The 24,626-nt window shown below is 30.6% G+C and overlaps 1 protein-coding gene across 1 annotated transcript; it reads left to right on the forward strand.

The window, feature by feature from the left end:
- Positions 1–305: 305 nt before the first annotated feature.
- On the forward strand, positions 306–18,629 carry LOC107442838 (uncharacterized). Its single transcript, XM_043048856.3, has 5 exons — positions 306–447; positions 6,284–6,386; positions 7,039–7,169; positions 11,989–12,121; positions 18,432–18,629. Exons 1-5 carry the CDS (start codon positions 372–374, stop codon positions 18,568–18,570), a joined length of 582 nt encoding a protein of 193 aa, XP_042904790.2. The 5' UTR covers positions 306–371; the 3' UTR covers positions 18,571–18,629.
- The last annotated feature ends 5,997 nt before the right edge of the window (positions 18,630–24,626 follow it).

Below are 24,626 nucleotides of genomic sequence, written 5' to 3' on the forward strand. Positions count from 1 at the left end.
TATTTTCAAAAAAAAGTACCCAATTGGAAGAAAATTGAAAGTATTATAAATGATTCTATTTTCAAAAAAAGTTTATGGAATATAAACAAGTTTCATTTCACATTATTTTAATAAATATTTTAATTTTGGTTAGAATTATGTAGAATAATAGAATAAGGAATATATGTGTTTTCGTCTATTTTACGGTTCATAAAACCAGTCGGAAAAAAAAAAAAACGTGATTTACGACAAAATTTCTGCGTTGCTCCACCACTTGTGTTTTATCTATATAAGGAAAAGAAACTCATTCAAGTTCACATAACTAGGTTTCTACCCATATGCCAATTTACCCAAAGAAGTAAAAATCCATAGTTACTTTCACCATTATCCATATGATAAGCGCGCATGCGAAGATTATGAGCACAGTCGGTTTTAAAATGTTGCTGATAAAGGGTTTCATGTTTTGCAGTAAGTGAATATTTGTTATTTTTATGTAATTTCTATTCATATAAATCATACTTTTAGTATTCATTTTCATATAAATTGTTTCATATAATTTTTAATTGTCATACAAAGTAAAATCACTAAATAAAAACTATTTCGGAAAATTACATATAGTTATTTTATTTCACAGTTTTTTCTAAAATTCAAAACCAATGAAGAGGTTTTATTTCTTATCATAACTTTTAGCCTCTCACATTAAATTTTTCCAACCAAAGATTTTGGAACTGGATACTTAAATAAAGAGTTTATCTATATTATATAAAACGCTAATACGTACGTATGTATGTATGTATGTATCAATAAAACCGATGATATTTCTTTTCTCGCAATCCGATGATATTTCTTTCATTTTTAATTGATTGGATTCGGCGCGCAAGAGCACGTAGTGAGCATCATATGGCTAATCCATGTTATATAACACGCTAATACGTTTTAATTGATAGGCTTCGGCGCGCAAGAGCACGTAGTGAGCAAAATTAAGGTTTAGAATTGCTTCGGAGAAATTTGAATTGTTAACAATGACTTAAACAAAAAGTTTTATTTTAACTGGTAAATACTATATTATAATTTTAACTTTTTCTATGACTATACTCATTTTCTTATGCCTCTATCACACGAGAGAAAAATATGTGCAACTGCAAGTGTAACTGCAAGTGTAAGTGCAACTGTAAGTGAAATTCCTCCGTTCGGAGTTGCCGAAAGGGTTGCTTAATTGCTTGAACGGTTGCATGAAATTGGGTTACCATATTTTGTTATTTATCTTTACTTTTGGCTCATATTTAATTTTATCATATGATTCTATTATATCATAGTTTCTCAACGATGTTCGTAAAGATGCTGCAGAATATTGATTGATTTTGATTTAATTTTTTACATTTGTATTTGTGTTAAGTCTTTTCTTCAGCAGGAAATTAAAATTCTGAAAACTTTATTTCCCCATTAGTGAAGTAGCATAGTATAAAAAGGATTATGATTTCTACCTCATAATATGAGATAATATTAAGATATCATTGAATTTCATGCTGCGTCCCTAAAAAGATAAGGGGGTGAAAGGGGGATGGACTTAAATACTACCTAGAATTTTGACGATTTTTTTACGTTGATTTGAGTGACTAATGTATAAAACATGGTGCGTAGCATTTTTAAAAAGTGCTTTTTAAGTGAAGTAGCATAGTATAAAAAGGATTATGATTTCTACCTCATAATATAAAATGATATTAAGATATCAATGAATTTCATGTTGTGTCCCTAAAAGGATAAGGGGGTGAAAATGGGATGGACTTAAATACTATCTAGAATTTTGACGATTTTTTTTTATTTTGATTTGAGTGACTAAGGTATAAAACATGGTGCGTAGCGTTTTTAAAAAGTGCTTAAAGGTGCTTATTTTTGATTTTCATTTTTTAAAGGCCCTTAAAGGTGCTTTTCTTAATAAGTGTTTTTAAAAAGTGCCTTATTTTCCTTTTTCGAAAAAGAGATTTATGAAAAGGAATGTCGATTTTCGTCACATATTATGTAAAAACGTACTTTACACATTTTTCTATTTCACGTTTTCAGAATTCATTCGTCCCGCACTGGACTGATCGTTAAGACACGGTTCCCAGCAGATCACCGAAGTCAAGCATCACTGGCTATGGTCAGTGTGCGGGTGGGTGACCACTTGGATCAGTCTGCGTAGGGACCGAGGGTGTGCGGTATGGGTCCTCGTTAAACTGTGCTACCGCAAAGTGCTCAACTACGCTCGCAGATCGTCGGGCTACCGAGGCGGGAGTGCCATCCCCTCTGCAGAGGATCAAAATTGTGATGGCATGTCTTCGGATCATCCTCCGGGATGTTTCCCAGACCGTCGCCAATAGCCCATTGTGCAGCTCTAGTGCGACGTAAATTAACAACAACAGCAGAATTCATTCAACCATGATCAATTTCAGCGTACCGTCAGTCCATAGCGTATGAAAACGCCAATCATTTTACAGGTTTGGTGAAATACTTGCGAGTCCGCATGTGCGTCTAGTGAGCTGGGTTCGGTGAGATTCTTGCTCTCTCATGCTGTATTTTGCAAGATATTCTCAATTTCAGGCTTTATTTTCCACCCTCTGAAATCGAACCGAAAAATCTCTTGATCATTTTTTTAATGGCTAATATAATCAAGAAAACAGTTCGTTGTCAAATTCTAGTTATTTTATCATGATCATGTAAAGTCTGAGAATTATTTTGCATTTTGTCAATTTACCTAGAGCTTTAAAATATTTTTTGAGTGCCTAAAATGTTCTTAAAAGTTGTTTATTTTTTGTTGAAAGATTTGGCTCCGCACCCTGTAAAAGCATAGTTTATTTATATATATTTACTATCTAACATGCTAGCTAGGCAAGTGCGGTATCATTATCTATTTAAACACTAAATCGAATGAGAATAAAAACAGGCTGTCTGATTTAATAGTTTAACAATTCGAAAATTTATAAAAAGTTTAATGTGTAGAAAGGACAATTTTATGACTTATACCACTTTATGCAACTGACATTGCTATCTAATCAAGTAAGGCATTTCTTCAAATTTATTTTTTAAGCTTAATTCAAAAACATAGTCCTTTGAAATAATTCTGTAGAAGAAATGATGGTTTAATGTATGAAATATAAATTTTTGAATTACCTTTCACTCATAAAATATTTATAACATCAAAACTATTAGATCTATCAAATCAATTCTATTTTTTAAATTCAGTCTAAAAAATACATAATAAATAATGTCAGACTTGTCTATACTACAATGTCTCAGAATTTTATTTTCATCAAATTAATTTACATTACATGAAGGGATCATCAATTTTATTCATTTACACATTGCATATCAGGAATATCACTTTTATGAAAATTATTTTTTCCACTTTCTTAGTAAAATTGCTTTTTAAATATAAGAGGATTTTCAATGTCATACTTACATTTTATTATTGTAAAATTTATATCATTCATTATTGGTACAAGATAATTTAATTAAAAATTATAGGATTTATTTTGGGACAAATTTATTGTAATATACAGTATATAAATTAAAATTTATTTATAACTATAAAAAAAAACAATATTTTATTAAGAACATACTTTTAATGTATCATATTATTTTGTTATAGCCCTTTACGTGTTTTGTTTTGCATTTTAAATAATACAAGAATCAATTTAAAAAATAAAACATTTATTGTCAAGTGAAACATTTAGAACATTATTCATTTTTATTTCTTATTTTTTAATTTCTTCCATAAAAACAGTATTACATCTCTTTCCTTCTTTACCAGACAAACCTTACAGGATTATACGAAATATCTGAAATAAAAGAAAGAAATCACTTTCATGATAAAATTTTACCAACACATTATTAGAATAAGGAAGATTAAATGCCATTAATTTGAAATCATTTAAGTCCTTAGGTATCCCTTTTAAACTTATTTTAAGTTTGACAGATATTTTGATTATAGTTCTAAGATTATTCTATACACTAATGAAAGATGGCAGGTGTGTTTAGTTTTGTAGTTCTTATGTTTGGATTGAAATTTGTTTCAAGAAAAATAAATTGTATTTATAAACGAAGACTCTTAAAAATGTAAGTATATTGAAAAATTAGTAAGGTACACTTACATACTTACTGTCATTATAGAAAAGCTAAGTATCAAGAGATAAATGTGAAGTATAAATAAAAAGTAAAGTATCATTAGTTAACTTTGAATAATTATAAACAAAATATTATGCAAATCATCATACACAAAAAAAAAAAAAAAATAGAAGGGATGAATGTAGAAACAGACAAGGAGATTGGGAATTTGCATTTTTAATAATTACTTTTTATATATAATATACTACCTTTCTTGTAATACTTTTCAATAATTACTGGAAAATGGGGTAACTTTGTGAGAAACAATTTAAATATTTACCACACATATTTTCTAACTTGTTTTAAAATGAGATTTTCAAAAATTAAAAGAATTCTTAGGGAAGAATAAAATAATTATTTCACTAATAATTATAAAACTTTCAAATAATCGGACACATGCTTTTACAATCAACAGAAACAAAGATTAAAATTTGAAAATAATGAAATATAATCATTATTATATTTTATGTTATAATACTGAAACAAAGTTTGGCGAGTTGCTTGGCGAATATTTCAAAGTAAAGCTTTTCGCCAGTATAATTCTTTACATACATAAAAATAGAAATTATTTCTATTTAAAGTAATTAAAACTTTGATCGGAACAAATTATAATAAGTTTTAATTTTATTAGCTTAAAATAAATAAATATTTTAAAAGAAAATTTATCGCAAAAATAATGTACTATACTTACCGATACTAAAATCGTGTGCAGGTTCCTGTTATGGTAGTACATCAACTGCATTGAGATGGTCATCTCATAGTGCGAAAGTATTTTTAATGCTTTCATTTTAAAGGAAATGTTATTATTAAACTAAAAACTTGTTCCGTCTCATCTATAAAAAAATTTCATCCGATCATCCTCTTCCTAACGTCGCCGCCATTTTTATTTACATTTGTATATGTCATCACATAAAATTGAAACGTCATAAAAAGCAAACGATCTGATTGGTTCATGAAAGAAATTGCCTGAACGGTTGCAGATATTTCGTGCAACCGTAATTTCTATATCACACGAGCGTTTTTTGGAGAAATTTCACTTGCAGTTGCACTTACACTTGCAGTTACACTTGCAGTTGCACATATTTTCTCTCGTGTGATATAGCCATTACTCTTTGTTTTTTTATACATTTTATATTTTTGTGATAAAATAAAGAACTTATAGTTGTTCTGCTTCTGAACACTGATGAAAACGCAAAATGATGGGCTTCATCAACAATCAAAAATATATGCATTTATTTTACAAATTCCATATTAGGGTGGCGCCATTCAGAGAATTAAAAATACAAAATTATCTTTAGCGAAGCCGATGCTTTACATCCGGCGTTCAGTGGCAGACTACTATTTCATATTGTTTTACAACACATGGCTTTAGCCCTTTTGTGGGAAAGACTTTAAAACAAAACTTACAACAGTTACTTTTCTCAACAACTGAAATTTAGAATAGTGTGATGAAGAAAAATATGTAAACTGTTTGCAATTTCAAATTAATATTGAAATGTACAGGTTTAGAATTTTCTACAGTGAAAAGTTTTCGGAACTTCAGTGTTCAAAAAAGTATACAAAAGCTAGACGTTAAGAACGTATCCAATGAGCGAGTAAAGCGAGCATCGGATTGCGAAGCCATCCGAAATGAACTGCGAAAGCAGTTCCGAGGGTTGGCGAGCACCAGCGAGCAGGGGCGAAGCCTCCTAGTTTACAATAATTCAGCTGAAATGTTTTGTTTTCAAATGAAGTGATTCTCTTTCTGCACAATAATTAGGTATTTCTTAACGATATTTAAAATTTGTTTCCTCGAAAATTTTGAAACTGATAATTAAATTATTGGATTTTAGGCATGCACCTTCGAATAAATGGTGAAATATATTTCTAGAATAGTTAATACAGTAGAACTGTAAACATTCCCGTTTGAAATTAGGCATGTTACATATTACATGTAATTTGCATGTATTACAAATATATATTATTATTGAGCGCAAAAGTAATATAAAACCTATTTTAATGCAACATATCTAGAGCTCATTACATAACAGCATAACTAAATATTTTCCAACGTTTGTTTAATACAATTTGCATGATATTTCACTTAAAACTAAATATATTGCAAGTCTATTGATATTGTTCATAAAAGTATAGTTCACAATCATTGTGACATTTTTTTTAGTTGCTTTAGCCATTGCTACAGCAGATTACACATGTTTTCCAAAATCCGAAGGTGAATGTTTGCAAGCATGGGCGAACGAGCATTCTACAGAAGACTTTTGTGAGTAAGTGAGTTTCACTTGTAAGCCTACATTAATTTAATTTTTTTCAGTTTTTAAAAATCCTACATTTTGATTTAAAAAGAAAATTCTGGCAACGTATGAGAAAAATGTTTATACATCTTGAAAACGTACTGCCGTTTCTTGGACAAAACAAGACATGGAGGGTTATTACTGTCATAGTCTGGCTTTTTTTATGTTTACATTGCTACAAAACCGTAAATTCTACAAATATGGCTGACCAACATCACAATTATAGTGCATTAGCAAAAAAAAAAAAAAAAAAAAAAAAAAAAAAAAAAAAAAAAAAAACAATAAGGCTTAACAGCGTTACTATGAACTATATGACCGATATTGTTTCTAGATTTCAAATTTCGCCATGAGGATTTTTGAGGCTGCTTCTGGGGAATCGCTTAGTACGTGTAATTTTCGGCATCTTTATTTATTTTTTTACTTTCATTATCATGCATTGCATTTGTCGTGTACAAAATTTAGCGTTTTTTACTGACACTAATGCCATTCATGGATAAAGGAATAGGGGGTTAACTTTATTTAATTAAGCAAGCTATGGTTTTTGACAACGCATTTAACTTTTTTTGCAATAAAAATAAAATGCTTTGCGCATTGTTAAATAACAGGATTATGTAACTATTTTCAGTAATCAGATAGCCATGGCAAAATGCAAAGTTAAGGCTGCCAAAGATTGCAAAACAGGATTTGAAGACGATGCAACTGTAGCACAGTGGATGTTAGCGGAAGCTTGCACGGAAGGAACATCCTCTTATAAAGGTAAAGTTTATATGTAAATTAATTGATAGTAATTTTGTAGATGAGATTTAATAAAATGGGATATAATCATGTAATATGAAAATAGACAAATGACAGAAGGAACTATCGTATAGAACACAATGCTACGTACCACTCTGTGGGACAATTTCCCTTTGCATTTTAGTATTATAATGGAACAGAAAATGATAAACAGGCATAATATTAGACAAATCAGAAATAGTTGATGGAATAGTGACCCAAATTTAATTATTAATATATAGAATTAATTCATAAAAGTAGTTTCTATCACACTTCTAAACCCCAATGGGCATCTAAATTTTAATAAGGTATGAAAAACAATAATTTGTGTTGCCTACTGTGTTTGAATTCAAAAATAGTCTGGTAATTTATTACTTTTATAAACGATAAACATGACATAAATATGAGCCTGACTTTTTTTGTAGAATTGGCCCATCAGACCACAGAATTGGATTACCATACGAAAGAACCTGATTATTATATTGCTAATACGTTCATGTTTATATTTGTAGTTACATATTGATTGAACTGTATGCATGCTTAAAAGAGGATTTCTATATTTTATGTTATACATGATACTCCATAATCGCAGGTTTTTATATTTAAAGTAGATTTTTTAATTATTTTATAATTATCATTATAATTTCTATTATTACTTTATAATATACTAAATGCGTGTAAAATATGGAAGCAGAGCAGTAAGCACATTAGCGGTCATAAAATAACATTTAGCTAGTAAAAAAATAAAAATGCTATAAATAGCTAAAAACTACGAATCAATTTGAAAAAATGCGGTACGTATAACTCCAAAACCAGTTTAATTGCTCGATAAAACTTAGAATTATTTATTATAATTGCATTTCAACTTCTCCTTGTTTCTGCTGTAATTAAATAGACTTTTGTGTTTTCTGTCCCACCTTCGGCGATGACAATTCGTCAGATTTCGTTAGTATATTTGTTTTTAATTTCTCTTTATTAAATACTAGCCGCTAAAGGCGGCCAGCTGTCCGCCACGCTAACGGTTTTCACAAATAAAGTTTTTTAAAACATAGCAGGAAATCTGAAAATTAGTGGATAATTAAAGTGTTCCTGTCCTGCAATTTTGTCTTCATATCCAGTTCTGTTGCAGATGTGTTATAGCTTTTGAGGATGTTTGAAGATGTAACTTTGGTATGGTAACATAAGGCCTATGGTAACCTAAGGCCTATGGTAACCTAACCTATAATATAACTATCAGGTGGAGACTTGTTTTTTTTTATTTAAAAAAAAGGCCTCAGAAATTGTAAAAGCATAATACAAAAGTTGCTTTCGAAATCATCATTGGCCAATAGGTGAAAACCTCTTCTAATCTTCTTTGACGTTTATCTGATACTTCTTGGGCTCTAGAATTGCTTGTCGAAATTCGGTCATGTTCCATCCTTCTTTGACGTTCCACAGACGTTTCTTGGGCCCTTCTTCTTCCTTGAGAATCACTTAATATCCTTTTCTTTGACAAAATACAAAGTTTTTTGGAAGGCGGTTCTGCCATCATGTCAGTAATCGGGTTTTTAAGAAGTCAACGAATACTTTAGAACATACTATGAAAGCAAATCATGAAACTTCAGTATTAAAATCTAAGTGCTTACCTGCAAACTGAAACTTTCTGAAATAACTAATTACATTTAATAAAAACTGTTAAAATAAAGAATAGAAAAACCAAAGAGATCCAAGGTAAGTGTGATCGTTCCTTCAAAAACAATTTCATTCCTATTTTATATATTATATGGCTACAACGCTTAAGAAAAAAAACTGAAGTGCTAAATACATGAAAAGAACACAAAAACGGGGGAAAATATACTTGAGGGTGCCCCTTGGCGAAATCGGCGACTTATGTTTGGCGTCTTACTTGGTTGCCAGAACTCCGTGATAACAGGAATAGCGGCCAAAACATAGTGATATTTCAATGAAACAATTGAAAATTTAAACAAAGCTTTTTAAAATTGCAGTGAACAGAATAGAATCAAAATTAATAAACCCACTAAAATGCATTTTGAATCGAAAAAATAATTAATGGAGTAAGCACAGAAAGAAAAAGAGAAAAATAACTCACTTCTTCATTAAGCTTGAATATCTTCAGATTTTGGTGCACAGAATTCTCTAATTGCAGTTAGGTACTGTCTAAACTACGATCCCTTTCTAATAGATCTTTTTATGTTGGGAGCATTTGAACCTTTCACACGACCCATTCAAATCCATCTGATCAATCTTTACGTTCAACCAGAGACATATTTCCCACAAATAGGACATTTATATCTATTACTAATTAAGCCTTCATTCATACACCAGTCAATCACTACTTTTTTTCCTTTGTTATTCAAATCGTACAGAAACTTAAGATTTGTCTTATTGACAGTATTCATTTTTAGTACCAGAAGCAAAAGTAACCTTACCAGCCAGTATCCAAAGTAGAACTAACGGATCTCTGAAATTACATTTAAAAACAACGCTAAATTCTTAACCAATCAGAATCACGATTAAAATCTAAACCAATCAGAATAACGATTGATTTTCAACATCGCCCAGCTTGGCGATCAACCTCGATCACAACTTGGCGGGGGCACCTTCAAATATAGTCTACCCCAAAAACGAATTAATTTTTTATGGTATCAATTTCTATTTCTATATAATTTTTTATGGTATCAATTTCTATTTCTACATTGCTACAAAAATTATCGTCTTCGCTTAAGAAAAAAAAATAGAGCGTGGAAAGAAGAAGAAAAACTTATTATAACAATTATGAACAGCGACAAATAAATCAAAGCAAAGCGTTCTATTTACGTATGGAATATGTTGCCACATTTTTAATACAAAAGTTAAACTTTTCTCCACTTTGATAAATGTAAACTAATGCGAACCTTACAATTAAATTATTAATTCCTTCGTATATTATTGGTTTAAGTTGTCGAAATTTAATATTTCAATTGCAAGGCTCGCATTAGCATACATTTATAAGAGATATGCATTTTTTAATAGTTTTTTTAATATGGCTCTTATTTGAAGACGAAAAAGCGTAGATTTTCTTACAAAATGACTGATAACTAAAAAACTAATCCAAATTTTCGAAAAAGAAAAAAAATACTTCTTCATTATGTCAAAACACAATTTTGTGTCAAGTTTCGTGCCTGGGCGAGGCTTCTGGGGGCGATATATTGTGATTACAGACAGACACACAGCCGCTTTTATTATTATGTATAGATTAATATATATGCAAATGTGCATACAAATTCAATTGTTGCCGAAGATTATTAAAATACATTAAAAATGACTATAACGAAAAACCCTGCAAGGTTTCCTATATTGTTGTATGTATGCTTATACCAAATTCTTATGCCAAACCTATGATTGTTTGATTAATGTACTGAGTTTCCTGAAAAAATTGGTGCAAACTTTAAGAGTTGGTAGAGCATATCAAAAAGATGAAAAACTGCGTAGCAATCCATGATGGGATACGTCATCGAATGCCCTACCATGTAATGAGCATATTGTTCATGTCCCTTTGAATTTTATTTATCGAAATTATCTTCATTTCGTGTTAGTTTTATGTTTTATAATAATTCCTCCGAAAATTGCACTCAAATGGGTTTATAAATATACGAGGGTCATTTTTTAAGTAAGAACCGTTTTGTAATGGAATAAAAGAAACTTTATATATAAACGCAAAATGAATCACAAACTAAAATATGAACGTTTATTCACTTTTAATCATAGTTACAATTTACAATGATATATTTGTTGAGTCGGAGCTTCAGCTTTTGTATCCCATCATCAAAGAACCGCCCTACCGTTAAACCAGGTTCGTACAACATATCATCATTTTCTTAGCTATTTCCATCAAGAAATTCCTGAAGTTTTGGAAACAGATAAGAGTCTGATGGTGCTAATTCAGAGCTGTATGGTGGATAACCCAGTGCTTTCCATTCATGATAGTAAACCTTCCAGATCGTTTTTCAGCATGAATATTTGCTGTTCTTTCATTAAAAAGCCTGCACCATTTACGCACATTTCCATCATTTATTACTCTTTCAACATAAACTCTGCCAGTAAGTTAGTTCTTGCAGGACGAACGTTTTTGAATTTAAAAACCGAATAACTAAACTCCTTTCCAAATCGGCGAGATTACTGATTGATGTGATGACGAACGAAGCAATATAACCAAACAGCCAACACCGGCAGAGGCGTAAAACGTAGGGACGGCTTAGTGAGAGACTTGCTAAGAATTGCCGAACTTGAACTGACGTAACTTGTCATGAAGTGCGAACACGAAATGCAACCGGTTCTTACTTTAAAAATAACCCTCGTATGTTTTATCACAATACGATTTGGTAAACTGGTCGAGTTAGTTACCAAATCATTAAGTTTCAATAGAACAACAGAAACTGAACTTATTTTTGACAATTAGTATTAGAAAACATAAAATTGCGAAACTTTAGATAAGTAAAAATAGCTGCTCAAAGGCACACGGAGAAACATTTCCTGAAAGGAAGCGTATGATTATTTTTCAGGTCATGGCTTGCAATTCTCCTTCCTTTTGATACACCTTACCAATCCTTAAAATTTGTACCAATAATTTTAGAACCCTCCGTAGAATTGAAAAATAATAAGTTTATTAAATATCGAATATCATTTGCTCTGTTTGTACAATATATTCTAAAATAACTATCCTGTTTTTAAATAGATGGTTTTTCAAACCCACTTTTTTTAAATAAGATTTTGCTTGCTATTAAAAAAGATTATATGTCTCATTTATTGATTGGCTTTTCAGCAATACGAAGAAATAACAGCTGTGGAATAAAGGTTTTGAATCCCAACAGCGGATGTTATGAAAACTATGAGAAGGATTTGAAAAAATTTGATCGAAGTCCTGATTTCCTCGAAATTGCCAGTATCACTTGCAGGTAGGTATTAAGCCTATTTATTTAAATAAAATGCTTAAAAAAATTCTAATTAAACAAAATGCAAAGTAACTTTTTTCTAAATTTATTGAAATGTTTATTTCTTAGCAGTTCCTATCCCTTAATTAATGCATTATTTCAAATTTACACGTTCAACTTCTTTTTGGCTAGTTTTTTTTTCAAATAACTGAATCTTGCTTAAAATATACATTAAAGCCGATGATTAAAGAAACTTTATTCCATCATATTTCTGCTTATCAAGAATAAAAACTGCAAAATTATTTGTTTACTTTCTCAACGAACGGTATATTGTAAAAGTAGACTGTAACACAAGGTTAATCTGGGAGAATTTTCTCACTAATCTATTAAATAGTTCAAAATATAGTATATAATACTTTTTCGCTAAATTAACCGTTAATAATGTTAACTATATTTGCTTTTTTATTATTATTATGCTACTTTGCTTTAATGTTGAATAACAGTTTTAATAAGCCACGAAAGATCTTGCCCCCAATTTACTCTTACGGAATAGAAAAGATTGCGCATCTGGATAAGAGAAATTATTATGAATTATGAACTTAATTCAATCGTGAACAATGAGAAATATATTGTCAGGGTCACGTGATGTAATAACACGCATTTTCTGATGTTGCGAGCTAAAAGCTTGATATTATAGATATGATCATTTTTTTTTGTTTTGGTTTTTGGACGATGGATAAAAAGGAATAATAAAATGGTGAATTAGTTTTTGTAGAATTTTGCGTTATTTCTTTTGTAAAAGGTTACGACTGACAAATGCGCGGGGAAACCCCAATGGATTTCAAAATAAAAGATTGGTAGTTGTTTGTTCTATGAATTTCAAGTTGTTTGATGGAAGATAGTGAGTTATTTAGATTGTCTTGAAATTGGTTTAGGAAGTGGCATTTTTTTTTGTAAGAAGGTGCAGTTTAGAAAGTAGTAGGTGAAAAATGGCATTTTTAGGAAGAGCTTTAAAAGTAGATTTGAAGTGTTTGGCGGAAGAGTTAGGAGAAACGGCAACGGAAGACATGAGAGTTACCGAATTAAAGAAGATTATATTGGCAAGTACGGAGTACGAAGAGGAGTTTGTGAAGGAATTATTAAAAAGAATAGTTAGTGGAAGAGAAGAAATAAAGCGCCAACAAAAAGAAGATGAAATTAGGCGACAAGAATATGAAATTAAGCAACAGGAAAGGGAAGACGAATTAAAGCGGCGAGAACAGGAAAGGGAAGATGAATTAAAGAGGTAACGCATCTTGTTGGATTATTGCCTCTAGAAATGGCGAATTTAATTGCAAGGGAGCCTGAAGAAAAAGCAAATGATTATAAACATGTAAAATGTATGTTATTGAAAAGGTTTAAATTGAGCCCAGAAGCATTTAAAATAAAGTTTAAGAGACATTGTAAAGCGGCTGAGAGCACTTGGCGAGATTTTGGATTTGAATTGGCGAACTATTTTAACGAATGGGTTTCGGGACTAAAAATTAATGATTTCGACAGCCTGAAACAACTTGTCATTGTCGAACAGATAAAAGAACGAGTACCTGGAGACATACAAAATCATTTTATTGATGAGTGGAGTAGAATTTGCTCAGTTGACACACTTGCTGAGAAGTTAGATGAGTACGAGAATGCAAGGAAATATAACCAAACTACTAAATTCATTGCTTCTCAACCATATAGGAACTTATACCGGGAAAAACCAAACATGGTTAGTAGAAGATATCATACATTTGGTGAAGGATATAAACATGAGCATGACAACCATGGCAGAATTGATAAGCGGAGTTCTTCCCAAAATCCAGTCACATGTTTTAATTGTGGACGAGTAGGACACTTGGCACGATTTTGTCGAGATAATAAAGAGAGGAGAAGAAACATTGAAGGCAAAGTGGCCGAGGTTCAAGTATCGGAAGGGCAAGTATCCGAAGTTAAGGTACTCAGAAATGGAAATATCGAAAGCAAAGTAGTCACTGCAAGATTTAACGGTGAAGTCATGATAGGAAACAAAAAATGTAAAGGCGTTCAACCAAAAATAGCTGCCCTTAAGAAAGTTAGAATTTCATATAATGGAAATGAATACGAAGCTGTAGTAGATTCTGGTGCACAAATAAGTGTATTTAAAAACGATATAGTGGGTAAGGAAGTGGATTACAAAGGACATATAATACTACAACCTGCGTTTGGCGAAAGTCTAAAAGCTGAATTAAAAGAAGTGGAAATCGCTTTGGTAACGGAAGGATATATTACGCCTATAATTAAAACGATGATAGCAGCCGTCAATGGGTTAAATGCTGACATTTTGTTGGATGCTGAAACTTATGAGGCATTATTAGAACAAAAAAGAGTATACAATCCCAGTTTTACTGCTGCTATGAAGCTAAGATCAGATTCCCGAAAGGAGCAGTTATATATGAGTGCAAGTGACGGAGAAGAGCAGCAGGAGCCAACAGTAGGTGAATGCGGTGATAAAAAGAATGGAAATGAAACCGAACGATTCAAGATACAACAACAAAGTTGCGATACTCTCCAAGAAGCATGGAAATTGGGGAAGCAAAATAAAGGAGGGTATGTGATACAAAATAATATACTATGCCATGAAGAGCTGTTGGACGGGAATAGAATACAACAATTAGTAATTCCCGAAATTAGAAAAGGTAAAATACTAGAAATTGCCCACGAGTCAGTATTCGGAGCACATCTAGGAGCTCGTAAAACAATTCAAAGAATTAAATTTTCCTTTTATTGGCCAGGGATGGTCAAGGAAATTAAAGCTTATTGTAGCTCATGTCATGGGTGCCAAGGTAGAAGAGTTGTTCGTTCAGTAGACAAAATTCCGATAACACCTGTGTCACGTCCTGAACTTCCATTCCAAGTGGTGAACGTAGATCTAATTGGTCCTCTAGATCCAGTATCAGCACAAGGACATAAATATATCCTTTGTTTGATGGACCAACATTCAAGATGGCCTGAAGCAGTCCCGCTCAAATCGTTAACGGCAAGGAATACATGTGAAGCACTGCTCGAAATATTCTGTAGGACAGGAATTCCAGAAGTAATCGTGGTGGATAATGCGACAAATTTTACGGCAAGTTTAACGCAAGAGTTTTTGAAGGTTTTAGGAGCTTGTCCGCGATTTTCAACGCCATACCATCCGGAAGGGAACGGATTGATTGAAAGATGGAACCAAACTTTCAAAAATATGCTACATCACATTATTAGAGAAGTAGGAAGAAATTGGCATCGACACATACCATTTGTACTATGGGCTTATCGAGAAGTTCCAAATGCAACTACAGGAGTACCACCTTTTCTGCTAATGTACGGGAGAGAACCGAAAGGCCCGTTATCTATATTGAAGTCAATTTGGGCCGGAGATATGTTTTTACCTTTGAATATGAAAGGATCAGCGGAGGAATATTTAAAAGAGTTAAAAGGAAAATTAGAAATAGCAACCGAAAAGGCAAGGTTAACAAGTGATGTGCAACAAAGTAATTATGCCAAATATTACAATAGAAGGAAAAAATACCGGGAATTTGCGCCAGGAGATCAAGTACTTGTGCTAATGCATGATTCATCCAATTCATTATATGCCAGATGGATAGGTCCAGTAAAGGTAATTAGAAGAGTGAAACCGAATTCGTATTATTTGCAAATGCCTGAAGGAAATTTAAGATTATTGCATGTTAACAAAATGAGAGAATACAAAGCGAGAATTCAAACAGTTGGAGTTGTCTATGATATTGATGATGAATTTGGTGAAATATACGAAACACCAACTCTTCCTACAGATGTGGAAAGCTATGAAGCATTGAAAGGATTAAATTTGGATTACTTACCCAAAATGCAACAAAATCAATTGAAAGATCTTTTACATAGACGCAAAACGTTGTTTTCGGGGAAGATAAGGATAGCTAAAGTTGGGAAACATGCGATAAAGCTGAAAGCTGAGGAGGATACGATGAAACCAAAAACGTATAAGATACCAGAAAACTTAAAGGGGAAAGTGGATGCACAGATCAATGAATTGCTAGCGTTAGGACTGATTGAACCGGTGGTAAGTGAGATAGCACACCCGGTAGTATGTGTTCATAAGAAAGACGGAACAATCAGGTTATGCATTGATTTCAGAAGTTTGAATGCTCTTACCGTTCCGGATGCATATCCAATGCAAAATATGATGGAGTTGAATTTCTTAGTAGGAAAGAAGAAATTCATTACTGTGCTAGATATGTTGAAGGGATATTGGGCTATACCGATGGAGAACGGCAGCAAACACCTCACAGCATTCCGAACTCACCGAGGCCAGTACCAATGGAATGTATTACCCTTTGGATTAAGAAATGCTGCTGCAACCTACCAAAGAGCTATGTCTAAAGTGGTTCAGTCCATGTCTGATTTCACTTGTGCTTATATCGATGATTTAGCAGTATTTTCTGATACGTGGGAGGAACATTTGATTCATCTTGAAGAAGTTTTTAAGAGATTGGAATATTTTAATTTCTCCGTGAACTTGAGAAAGTGCGAATTTGCTAGACAAAAGGTTAAATACTTAGGACATATTATTGGTTCAGGTAAACATGCTCCTGACAAAGAACGAATAAGAGTAATACAGAAATTAGAGGCACCCAAAACCAAAAAACAACTGAGAAGTGCTTTGGGACTATGCAACTTTTACAGGCAGTATATTCCAAACTTCGCAAAGATTGCTCTTCCACTAACAGAGCTTACTAAAAAGAAAGTTCCTAATGAGATTCCTTGGAGCGAAGAAGCTGAGAAGGCATTCAAGGAATTGAAGACGTCGCTATGTAAGATCGCAGAGTTACAAGTCCCAGACATAGAGAAACCATACTACTTGCATACGGATGCATCTCAAAATGCGGTCGGATGTTGTTTAGGTCAGTTAGATGAAGAAGGAAATATTCGTCCCATAGCTTTCGGTAGCCAGAAGCTGAATTCAACTCAACAGAAATGGTCTACAATTGAAAGGGAAGCTTATGCTATTATTTGGGCTTTGCAGAGATTTGAAACCTTACTCTGTGGTGCTAAGATTATTTTATTAACTGATCATAATCCCCTAGTATTTCTGACGAGTGCGACACCCCAAAGCCCGAGGTTGCAGAGATGGGCGTTAGCCATTCAACGCCATGATATTGAGGCAAGTCACATCAAAGGATCGAAACTTAGTAATGCAGATGCATTGTCCAGACTGTAAATATAAACTAAAATAAGACTCTGAACATTTTTTCCTATTATTATTATTAGGTGATTAAAGTAAATACCTAGTGTTAAGTTAAACCTAAGATTCAGTGAATATTTGGGTGAATGTGAAACATAGTTTGTTTATGTGTAAAGTGTGACCCTTAAATTATTTGCCATATTCGATCTTTGGATCTAATATGACTCTGGGGGGAAGGTGTCAGGGTCACGTGATGTAATAACACGCATTTTCTGATGTTGCGAGCTAAAAGCTTGATATTATAGATATGATCATTTTTTTTTGTTTTGGTTTTTGGACGATGGATAAAAAGGAATAATAAAATGGTGAATTAGTTTTTGTAGAATTTTGCGTTATTTCTTTTGTAAAAGGTTACGACTGACATATATATTATGATACGCTTTGCTCGCCAAGCTTCCTAGCTTATGAAAAATACTAAAATATTTTGCATGACTGGTATTGTAATGAAAATTATGAATAAGAGATATTTTAACGTTTGCTTCGGAGCAAACGAAACAAAATAGCTATATTTTATTATTAACGCTAACAGCAATCAGCTTGATTATTTAAGTACACGCTACAATAGTACTGTTATACAAATACCCAGAATTGCAGCAAAAATACTGCTCTCTTCCACTCCTAGTTTAATAGAATCTCCTTGATCGCGCAATCTCTCCTAGATAAAACTTACTTACAAGGGTGTACCTTTCGTGAAATTTCGATTATATATTTTTGAAAAATATTTTTTTGCATGAAGGAAGCCTATTTATAAACCATAAAATATGCAATGCGATGTAATCTGCATATTTATAAGTCATAATTCTAAAAAAAGCAATTATCCAAATAAAATAAAATGTTTTTAACTGAAATATGAATGATTGATACATCGTGAAAGTATTTCATTTAATAGGTCATAGTATGTATATAATTAGCACGTTAAAATATCTTCTAATGGAAACATAAATAACAAAAAAAACACTATAGTGATAAATTTGATTAAAAGTACTTGCTTTGTATTCCAATCTCTTTTTAGTGTGTATTTCTATTTACCTCAAACTATTTCTATTTCCTTTCCAGACATCTTGATGACATCACTAACTGTTTGTATAAAAAGGCTGAGAGATGTGATTTTGAAGCAAAACTTGCCATTCGTTCGATTGTAAGATCAGATAAAAAGATCTATGATCAAGTTTGTGCTGCATTTCCGTCATTTTAAAGTGTGTATCTGCTGATATTTCGAATAAATACTTAAATAAATAGTGTCATTTTACTGCCTATTAGTTGTCCTTTAACTATGAAAGTACTGGAAGTATTACTCGCCAATCGAGCTGATTTTTTTTTCTTCCGCTTCAGACAGTTTTACAGTCAAATATAATTTTTCTTCGTGTGTTTCAAATTATTAAGTTATCAATGATCAAAATCTACAACATTTTCCATGAAGAACTTAATATAAAAGGTAACCTTATTATTTTATTGTGAAAGGTGACTTTATTATTTTAATATCAAAGGTAATTTTAATTTAGGATTCTTCTCCTCAATCTGAAACTTAAATAATGTTGCTCTAAAATGCGAAATTTAAAAGATTAAATTGTATAATTAGAATAAAAACTTTATTGTTACGAGACACTTTATTGCTCGAAAAACCCTCCGTCTGCCCGTCCTCGGCGGTCAAAATTTCCCCGACGTCCGCGCGGACGGCCCTTTTCCCGTTAATGTTCGTGATAAATTTTCAATTTTTGTTGGAATATATCTTAAATTTTAATGGGTGTCATTAAAATTTAAGATACATAACATCGTTAAACACCAGAAAACTTCAGCCCTCATAGCCCAAGCTATTTATAAAGACCTAATGCAGCAAAATGACCCATAATACAGCAACATACAGCGCATGGTGGAATTGATGTTTTCTCTGTCTGGGAGTACTGCAGCCGTTAAAATAGGCTTTTCAGCTATGAACTTACAAAAAAACACAATATGTACTGTTCTTAAACAAGAAGCGTTAAAAGCATATGAACATCTACCTAAATGGAAAACCCCGATCAGATTTCTGTGCAGAAACCTCTAAAAATCATTGGCTTGATTGTGGAACTGGTAAATGTCATATTTCATTCATTTAAAAAACGCTGTACCCTCGGATAAATTGATATTCCAGATAACTTGACCTTTGTCATTAAATTATTTCATAAAAGAAATTCTAGATTACTATTAGCAACTTAGTATTTCATTTATTACTGTATAATGTAATCCTTGTAACTACGAATTCATTGTGCAAAATTTATATAAATGTTAGTAATAAATAAAAGAAAATTATATTTTTATTTATTTAGAAGTTACGGGTTAGATTCAAAGGAGGACGGGTACGTTGTTGGACAGTGTATTTATATATATATATATATATATATATATATATATATATATATATATATATATATATATATATATATATATATATATATATATATATATATATATATATATATATATATATATATATATATATATATATATATATATATATATTCAGTACCGCTCAAAAGTATCAGTACACCTAGAAACTTATAAAAAAATGGCAAAATTCAAAGTGTCATAACTTCTTTAAAAATGATCAAAAATGCTTCTGCTTTAGCTCATTTTGAAGCTTAAAATCTCTACTTTTATGTATTCTAATTGTTTTTAATTAATATATTTTGCAACTATGTACAATTACACTCTAAACAATCATAGAAAATTGTATTAATTTTTTGTGAAGTTTGACGCGATGTACGGGCACAAAGGGGTTAGATATTGTTAATTTTTATTATACCATTGAAAAATTTGGACTTTTAGCTTTCATTTAAAAAAAAAATTCTAAAAAAACATGTTTTTTGACGAAGTTATTGCCAAATAAAAAAAAAAGGTTTTTTTTCAGAATTTAATGATTTTTCAGCAATTATAATGAATTTCAGTGTAATTATAATATGATATGAAAATTTTTTAATTAAAATTTAATATTTCTTGATAATATTATTTCATAATTTATTATAACAATTTAAACTTTTTTTTTTGGAAAATATAATAATGAAATAAGAATCAACGTTTACAATTTAATATTTTAAAATTTATTTTTTCGTATTTTTCTCAGAAAAAATTTGAAAACAAAACTGTATGTATATTTTTGAATGAATTTCTCAGAAAAAATTCTAATTTTTTCTGAGAAAAATACGAAAAAATAAATTTCAAAATATTAAATTGTAAACGTTGATTCTTATTTCATTAATATATTTTCCAAAAAAAAATGTTAAAATTGTTATAATAAATTATGAAGTAATATTATCGAGAAATATTAAATTTTAATTTATTTTAATTAAAAAATTTTCGTATCATATTATAATTACACTAAAATTCATTATAATTGCTGAAAAATCATTACATTCTGAAAAAAAACCTTTTTTTTTTATTTGACAATAACTTCGTCAAAAAACATGTTTTTTTGGAATTTTTTCTTTTTAAATGAAAGCTAAAAGTCCAAATTTTTCAATGGTATAATAAAAATCAACAATATCTAACCCCTTTGTGCCCGTACATCGCGTCAAACTTCACAGAAAATTAATACAATTTTCTATGATTGTTTAGAGTCTAATTGTACATAGTTGCAAAATATATTAATTAAAAACAATTAGATTACATAAAAGTAAAGATTTTAAGCTTCAAAATGAGCTAAAGCAGAAGCATTTTTGATCATTTTTAAAGAAGTTATGATACTTTGAATTTTGCCATTTTTTTATAAGTTTCTAGGTGTACTGATACTTTTGAGCGGTACTGTATATATATATATATATATATATATATATATATATATATATATATATATATATATATATATATATATATATATATATATATATATATATATATATATATATATATATATATATATATATGAAATAACGGCGGAACCACGCCGTTATTTTTTAGTTAATTTAAGAGTCAGAGCATCATGATTAACGAGTCCAGTTTCGGCATAATATTTTATTTTACTAAACGATGGTGAAAAAGCAGTTTAACCCCTCTCCAGACGGAGAGGGAGAGACAGAGTTACAGTCAGATCTGACGAAGTTTAGTTGGTAAACATTATACACCAAAAAGTCACGCAAAAACATTGCTCCTGCATTTTATAGGATGATTTTTAGTTGTAAAGAGGCCCAGTCATATGCCTTTTTCTGTATTCTTACGCCTCATCAATTTATTTATTACTCATAGCAAATCGTTTAATCTTTCCTTATATGGAAGTGAAAGATCTTAAAATAACTTCTCTTTTGAAGTATAAATCTAATTATTATTCATTGGCATGTTTTTAGCCTTGAAGTCCCAAAATAGAATTTCTACCCTTATCTTTTACTAAAGATATTTTATGAAAAGGAATGAAGTTTTAATGCTTTTATTAATACAAAAGTATTTAATTTTTGTATTACATATATATATATATATGTAAAATGATGCAGTCGGACCGAGCAGGAAAACAGACGCAGGATTTTAATTAAATCAGAGTAACTTTTATTTGATCATTCTTAGTTGAGTGGGAGCGAAGAAGTGATGTTTACTCCATCAGCAAACAGTCTTTCTGGTAGGGAAAATCTTGCAAAAAATCCTAAAATGTCTCTATTTAGGGAAAAGAGGGAAATCTCAGAAATTATTATTGGTTAATTAAATAGATCACGCGATTCTCACAAGGCTTAAAAGGAAAAATATCTTTATTTAAATTTATGTATAGTTGGCTAAAAATAGATTTAGAAACAGGATGTGGTTTTTTAAAAGTATCATAAAGTGCTTCGATTTGAAGAATTAAGTAGTAATAAATTAGGAGTTGTTTTATAACGAAGAAACTAACATAAAAAGATTAATTGAAGCTTTTTATGTTACATCCCCCCTCGCCGAAAATTTTCTAACTACTATCAAAAATTTTAAAAATTATCCCTTTGCAAAACTTTCCCATGATGACACAATTAAAATAAAAAAAAATCAAATTGTACTTTTAACAAGATTTCAAAGTACTATGAATTATAAAAAATACATATAAGTACACAATATAAAAAAAATTTCATGAGAGTCTCGAGAAAAAAAAATTGATGTAGCGCTACCATCAAAATGAAGTGTTAGATCTTCATTTTCAATAGTTTTTTGTGATTTAAGTTTTTTCAGTCCTTTTTGATAATCACTGTAAATAAAGTTATTACTCATGCTAACACAATTAAAATAAACTTTTCACTATAAGAAAATTTATAAAAATTTTCTTTAAAATGTAAATATTCAAAAACATGAAAGATGAAAAATATGAAAATACAAGTGATATGAGATATACAAATACAAATTGACACTTTTTCCAAAAAAATTTTCTTCAGGATTTGTACATCTTGAAAATAAAATGTATAAAAAAATTTTGACACAATGGTCTTTAATCTGAAATTTAGGATTTCAGTGTTGTTAGGGGAAAATTTTTGCTGGATTAGGGGCTGTATTCCCCAAAAGGAGGAAAACAGTCCCTAGTCTCAACAATGATGTACTGGAAGATCCTAGTTTCAATAGATGTTTAAGTATAAATTTTTTTTTTGGTTTTCACCACAGAGAGAAACTACCCTCGCCCCATATCCTTTTAGATTGGGTAAACATTGAACTTAAAGAAGAAAATTTGAAAGGTCGGATCTTCCAGAAAAAAGGGGACCACATGTTCTTTTGAACCATGTGTAATGTTGTCACATTCGGTGTTTTTAATTTTATTTTAACATTGAAAAATCATTAAATTTAATATAAAATATAGTCAATTCCATTTAAATAATTACATGTTTTTTATTCGTGACATAATTTCAGTTTGTCAGGTGGGTGGTACCTTCGCAATTTTGATATATGAACTATTTCTGAATTTTCTTTATTATGAATATTTCTTTTATTAATTTTATAATTAACATCAGAAATTTTTTCAAGAATTATATATGGACCGGAAAAAGTGGGGGTAAGTTTCCTAGTATTGGGGTATTTAAAATCTTCATACATTACAGTATCATTTGGGGAAAATTCAATATGAGTGAATCTTGCATCATAATAAATTTTATTTTTTTCATGATATTGTTTAGTTCTTTCAACTGCAATTTTCCTTGCTTCTTCTATTGGTGGAAAAATTTCTTCAGATAAAGGATGATTAAATGGGAGAGTGCCAAACATTAAATAAGCTGGTGGGAATTTAGTTACTGAATGTGGAGTTAAATTATATTCTTCAGTTACTTCTTTTAATAATTTTGGCCAAGGAATTTTTTTAGAAGAATCATTAATTTTGCATTTTAAACGTGTTACAATGGTTTGTCCTAAACGTTCAACTTTTCCATTAGTTTCGGGTCTATGGGCTGTAGTTAACAATTGTTTGATTTTGCTATGTTTAAGAAATTTTTTAAAGTGGGAAGAAGTAAACGCGGCATTTCTATCACTCAAAATACTTTTAGGGGTTTGAATTTGAAAAATTTGGTGCAAAAAATTTACATAAGTTTCCGTAGTTATTGATTTAGATGCAAAAGACCACATATATCGAGTGTGATGATCAATTACTAAAGTTAAATATTTTTTGGTAGAATTGTAATAATTAAAACCACCTACACTATCGATTGCAATTATTTCAAAAGGTTTGTCAACTGGGGGCATTTCCTGAAGTAACCCAAATCTTTTCTGTCTAGGTTTTTTATTAATTTGACAAGTATGACAATGTTTGTTAAAATTTGTAATGTCCAAAGTAATATTTTCCCAATAGTAAACAGGAGTAAGTAAACTAATAGTTTTTTGAATTCCGGGATGGCCAAATTTTTTATGAGTAATTTCAAGTAATTTATGCCTTAAAGAAAATGGAACAACAATTTTGGTAAAACCCTTTTTACGTATACACAAAACATTATCCATTTTAATAAAATTTCCAGTTAAATTATCATTTTGTTGGGCTTCGCGAATTTCATCTAATTGCAAAAGATGTGAAAAATGGCTTACATTATTTAAATCAACATTACTTTTGTGTTCAATATTGTCAGGAATATCACGGGATAACATGTCAGCTTCAAAGTTTAAGGTGCCTTTTGTGTATTTTATATCATAATCATACATACTTAATAGTAAAGACCAGCGGAACAATCTACCTTTTAGATTTTTAACATTTTTTAACCAAACTAAAGCCGCATGATCTGTATGTATGGTAAATTTATTTCCAAATAAATAATGATAAAATTTGTTTAATGCATCAACAATAGCAAGACATTCCAG

The sequence above is a fragment of the Parasteatoda tepidariorum genome, chromosome 10 (genome assembly GCF_982258835.1).
Source record: "Parasteatoda tepidariorum strain Cologne lab strain chromosome 10, Ptep-v5.0, whole genome shotgun sequence".
Taxonomy (NCBI): Eukaryota; Metazoa; Arthropoda; class Arachnida; order Araneae; family Theridiidae; genus Parasteatoda; species Parasteatoda tepidariorum.

Excerpts from the sequence above, each read along its gene's own strand:
- LOC107442838 (XM_043048856.3), top strand. The coding sequence starts at position 372 with ATGATAAGCGCGCATGCGAAGATTATGAGCACAGTCGGTTTTAAAATG. Across the intron at positions 6,387-7,038 it reads TCTACAGAAGACTTTTGTGA|TAATCAGATAGCCATGGCAA; the intron begins GTAAGTGAGTTT and ends AACTATTTTCAG. Across the intron at positions 7,170-11,988 it reads AGGAACATCCTCTTATAAAG|CAATACGAAGAAATAACAGC; the intron begins GTAAAGTTTATA and ends TTGGCTTTTCAG.